The 5,691-nt window shown below is 41.9% G+C and overlaps 1 protein-coding gene across 2 annotated transcripts in view; it reads left to right on the plus strand.

Annotated features, from left to right (window-relative positions):
* The window catches only part of SALL1 (spalt like transcription factor 1), a 17,359-nt gene extending 12,225 nt beyond the window's left edge, over nt 1-5,134 (plus strand). For both annotated transcript variants that reach the window (XM_074881634.1, XM_074881635.1), the window contains exons 3-4: nt 1-2,778; nt 3,844-5,134. The exon at nt 1-2,778 is cut by the window's left edge and continues 635 nt beyond it. In XM_074881634.1, the coding sequence (XP_074737735.1) occupies nt 1-2,778; nt 3,844-4,284 (3,219 nt within the window). In that variant the 3' untranslated portion in view covers nt 4,285-5,134. The remainder of the gene's footprint in view (nt 2,779-3,843) is intronic.
* The last annotated feature ends 557 nt before the right edge of the window (nt 5,135-5,691 follow it).

Genomic DNA, 5,691 nt, shown 5'->3' on the forward strand with positions numbered 1-5,691 from the left:
CGTCACCAAATATTACTGTTGGCTTCCCAAAATACAGACATGCCAACATCTTCTAGCCCTTCTCAAGGTACTTTACGAACATCTGCCAACCCCTTGTCCACATTAAGTTCCCATTTATCCCAGCAGCTGGCTGCAGCAGCTGGATTAGCACAAAGCCTTGCTAGTCAATCTGCCAGCATCAGTGGTGTGAAACAGCTACCCCCTATACAGCTACCTCAGAGCAACCCTGGCAACACTCTAATTCCATCCAGTAGTGGCTCTTCTCCAAATATTAACATATTGGCAGCAGCAGTTACAACACCGTCCTCAGAAAAAGTGGCTTCAAGTATTGGTGGCTCACAGCTCAGCAACCCACCAGTATCAGCATCATCTTCACCAGCTTTTGCAATAAGCAGTTTATTAAGTCCTGCATCTAATCCACTTCTACCTCAGCCCACCCCTAGTAACTCTGTTTTCTCCAGTCCCTTGTCCAATATTGGAACACCTGCAGAGGATTTAAACTCCTTGACTGCCTTGGCACAGCAAAGAAAAAGCAAGCCACCAAATGTAACTGCTTTTGAAGCAAAAAGTAATTCAGATGAGGCATTCTTTAAGCATAAATGCAGGTTCTGTGCTAAAGTGTTTGGGAGTGACAGTGCCTTGCAGATTCATTTACGTTCTCACACGGGCGAGAGGCCATTTAAATGCAACATATGTGGAAACAGGTTCTCCACAAAGGGAAACTTAAAGGTCCACTTTCAGCGTCATAAAGAAAAATACCCTCATATTCAAATGAATCCGTACCCAGTGCCAGAGCATTTGGACAATATTCCTACAAGCACAGGTATTCCTTACGGGATGTCTATACCCCCAGAGAAACCTGTCACGAGCTGGCTGGATAGCAAGCCAGTCCTCTCCACCCTGACGACTTCTGTTGGCCTGCCACTCCCGCCAACGATTCCAAGCTTGACCCCATTTATCAAAACGGAGGAGCCTCAGCCGATTCCCATTAGCCATCCTTCTGCTAGCCCTCCCTGCTCTGTCAAGAGTGACTTGGGAACAGCTGATCCCACATCAAAAATTTCCAATGGACTTTCTGATGAGGTAGAGGCTGGTGCTTTGCCTACCTCAAATGGCAAAATGGAAGAAAACTCTCAAAACACAAGCGCCGTCACTAATATGAGCAGCTCCGTGAGCTCACCGGCAGGAGACCCGGGCTCCAGCGGTGTTGCCACTTTTACAAATCCACTGATGCCTCTAATGTCAGAGCAATTTAAGGCAAAGTTTCCATTTGGAGGACTATTGGATTCAACGCCAGCATCTGAAACGTCAAAATTGCAGCAACTGGTAGAAAACATTGACAAAAAGGCAACCGATCCTAACGAGTGTATCATTTGCCACCGAGTTCTCAGTTGCCAGAGTGCACTGAAAATGCATTATCGCACGCATACTGGTGAGAGGCCGTTTAAATGTAAAATCTGTGGTCGTGCTTTCACTACTAAAGGCAACTTAAAGACTCATTACAGTGTCCACCGTGCCATGCCCCCGCTGAGAGTACAACATTCATGCCCGATCTGCCAGAAAAAATTCACCAACGCTGTTGTGCTACAGCAACATATCCGAATGCACATGGGAGGGCAGATCCCCAACACCCCAGTGACGGAAAACTATCCTGAGTCAATGGAATCAGATACAGGATCATTTGATGATAAGAATTTTGATGATATAGACAACTTCTCAGATGAGAACATGGAAGACTGTCCTGACAGCAGCGTGCCAGATACACCTAAATCTGCAGATGCATCGCAAGACAGCTTGTCTTCTTCCCCTCTGCCTCTGGAAATGTCAAGTATCGCTGCTTTGGAAAATCAGATGAAAATGATCAATGCAGGACTTGCTGAGCAACTTCAGGCAAGCTTAAAGTCAGTTGAAAATGGGTCAGTGGAAGGGGACGTTTTGACTAATGATTCGTCATCTGTCGGTGGTGATATGGAAAGCCAAAGTGCTGGAAGCCCTGCTGTCTCAGAGTCTACCTCTTCCATGCAGGCCTTGTCCCCATCCAACAGCACTAATGATTACCACAAGTCACCGAGTATCGAAGAGAAACCAGTAAGAGCTTTACCAAGTGAGTTTGCCAATGGTTTGTCTCCAACCCCTGCTAACAGTGGTGCTTTGGACTTGACGTCTAGTAACACTGATAAAATGATTAAAGAAGAGTCTCTGAGTATGCTCTTTCCTTTCAGAGATAGAGGTAAATTTAAGAACACCGCATGTGACATTTGTGGCAAAACATTTGCTTGTCAGAGTGCCTTGGACATTCATTACAGAAGTCATACCAAAGAGAGACCATTTATTTGCACAGTTTGCAATCGTGGCTTTTCCACAAAGGGTAATTTGAAGCAGCATATGTTGACACATCAAATGCGAGATCTACCATCACAACTTTTTGAGCCCAATTCCAGTATCGGCTCTAATCAGAACTCTTCGGTTATGCCTGCTAATTCACTGTCATCGCTCATAAAGACTGAGGTTAACGGCTTTGTGCACGGCTCTCCTCAGGACAGCAAAGAAGCACCCTCTGGTCTAGTTGCTTCGGGGCCGCTGTCCTCCTCTGCCACGTCCCCTGTCCTGCTCCCTGCTCTCCCCAGAAGAACCCCCAAACAGCACTACTGCAACACGTGTGGGAAAACATTTTCTTCCTCCAGTGCTCTGCAGATCCACGAAAGGACACACACTGGTGAGAAACCTTTTGCCTGCACTATATGTGGAAGAGCATTCACAACAAAAGGCAATCTGAAGGTACTTCTTCCTCTTGCTGTTCTTAGGTTTCATTTTCTCCTTGCTGGGGGTTTTTAATTTTTCACATCTGTTAATGCCGCAAGCAGTGGTACCTTTGGGTATCTGCGGTGTGACAAATGGTGTGTTTAGTCAGCTCTGGTAGACCTAGATGTCCTCTTGTTGAGTGCTTGTGTTGGCAGCTGATCTGAAGTGTGAGCTGGTTTTGATGCTTAATTAAAATTCATCTACCAGCAAAGACTGTGTATGTAGAGTGTGAAATGGAACAGCCAAATGATGGTAAGGAGTATTAATTAACGGAGAAATGCATTTTGTAACTCACCTCTTTAAGAAGTGAAAGGTTCTTGAATGTGCTGTTTTTCATAAGTATCATGTAAGATGATGAGTGTTTAAAAAAACTATTAACATAATTCTGGAACTAATGGGCATTACTTTAATTGATTATATAACTAACATTTTCTACTGATATGTGTTTGAAAAAGCAAATATACTTAAGTTTTAGAACACCAGTTGAGCACTTTACTGTGTACATTTTTCTGTTGACAGAGTATTTCTCTAGAGGTTGCTGCCAGTAATGCGAGATGAATAATTACTTTCAGGCCATTCTGTCTATACACAAGGCTCTCCGATGAGCAATCAGTAAAGGATACTTTCTGCCTGTCTGAAAAGGACATTTATAGGGTAAAGGGTGTCAAATACAATACTTACCATTGCAATGAAAGTGGACATAGCAATTCTAGCCCTGAAAGCAGCTATCTGCAATTGACAGAATAACGTGAAGTCATTACAAACTAAATACATGTAATAAAAAAAAGAGTAACAAGTAATGCGTTGTTCAGCAGGAAAGCGGGGCATTCTGGGTGATGGTGATGGGCTAATCCAGAAGAAGTTTATTTATTATTCCAGATGGGAAATGGAGCCCTGCATCCACTACCTTTAGTGCCGTTCATTATGTAACAAGACTGGACATGTTCATGGACTGCTGCCTTCTCTGTGATCAAAATAAGTTTGAAATCCATGTCAACCCCTATTTTTTGTTTGTTTGTTTCTTCCTTTCTTTCCTTTCAGGTTCACATGGGCACTCACATGTGGAACAGTACTCCTGCAAGACGAGGCAGACGACTTTCCGTAGATGGCCCCATGACATTTCTAGGAGGCAATCCTGTGAAGTTCCCAGAAATGTTTCAGAAGGATTTGGCTGCGCGGTCGGGGAATGGAGACCCTTCCAGCTTCTGGAACCAGTACGCAGCAGCACTCTCCAATGGCTTGGCCATGAAGACCAACGAGATCTCTGTCATCCAGAATGGTGGCATCCCTCCAGCGCCGGGGGGCCTGGGCAACGGCAGCAGCTCTCCCATCAGCGGCTTGACGGGAAGCCTGGAGAAGCTCCAGAATTCAGAACCCAACGCACCTCTAGCTGGTCTGGAGAAAATGGCAAGCAATGAAAATGGGACAAACTTCCGTTTTACACGTTTCGTGGAAGACAACAAAGAAATTGTAACAAATTAGAAAAAACTTCATAAATAACATTCCTGCAAATAGTGCAACCTAGGGTTGCTTTTTTCAAGCTGCAGGCTACAACATTGCAAAGACTTTCTTTTGTACCATGTTCTACTTCTAGAGTTCTAAGAGAGCTTATTTATTAGTGATATAACCTTGCTTTGCAAACAAATGCAAGCATTAACTTTGGTCTCCTGTATTTTGAACTAAATACTAATCGACTAGAGTGCTGTAAACTTGCTGTAACATTTATGGCAGTTGCAAGTCTGTTCTGCTAGGTGATCTTATTCTGGCATTAACTTATTTTCTATATCCAGTTTAACATGAACTCTGATGCGATGCCTCAGTGATGCATTAGATCTCTAATAAAAATCTGTATATAAATGTACACTTTGATCCTGCTGGAAATTTTATCAGCAAACACATTGTTTAATTTTTCCAAACAGAGTTAAGAAAAGGACTGAGAGAATATAGACTGAACAGTGTGGGTCCTTTACACAGCTCAGTTTTTGATTTTTATTATAAAATTAAAACTGCTTTAATTTTTGTAGGTTTAACATTTTCCGTTTTGAACTGTTATTTGTATTGTGCTTTTTACTTGAGTCGTCTTAAATGTTAATACATTTCTGTACAGTAATAAGCACGCGGATTATTAGAGAAGATACTGAAGTGTTGTTTTGGTAGTTGAAACTGAGACGTAACATTTTGCCTTGTAGGTATATTCATTATAGAAAATGTGCTGGACTTTCACAATGCTGCTAAGTATGGCATCTTGAACAACTTCCGTGGACAACTGTAGATGCTCCTGTATATACAATAAGACATCACTTTCATTAAAATGTACATATGTTCCTTACAAGACCAAGCCCTACTCCTTGACCAAGGGAACAAGTATAGTGTTTGTTTATTTTGTATTAGGTATTGGGGGGGGCAGGGGGAACCTTGGACTGTTACATGCACTTTCTCGGAAAGTTGAAAGGAGAAGAGGTCCAGTTTCTTTAACATTTAATACTTACTAACAGCAGAGATACTGTAATTTTACTCGAGTAATCAAATACATTTTTGCAACAGATAAAATTTGCTGTCTCTGTGTTTTTAAAGTGTACCTGTATTTAGTAATCACTTTGTATTATTTAGCCTTTCCCTTGGTTAACATGAACTGTCCAATGTGTGTGTTTATATTTGTAAGTATGGGTATACATATATGTATTGCATATTAATTGCTAGTATATTTTTCATACCCCCTAACAGTGGGAAATTTCTCCTTAACTATTCAACTCCTTCTCCTCATAAAATTGTAGATATTTTGGCATTTTTAATTTCTTTATAAAAAAAAAATGCTGCTAGCAAAGACCTTATTGAGCCTAGGTAAGTTTCCTTTGAAGGAAATAATTTATCACATTTAAGGCTTGATTT

The sequence above is a fragment of the Strix uralensis genome, chromosome 12 (assembly GCF_047716275.1).
Source record: "Strix uralensis isolate ZFMK-TIS-50842 chromosome 12, bStrUra1, whole genome shotgun sequence".
NCBI classification, from domain to species: domain Eukaryota; kingdom Metazoa; phylum Chordata; class Aves; order Strigiformes; family Strigidae; genus Strix; species Strix uralensis.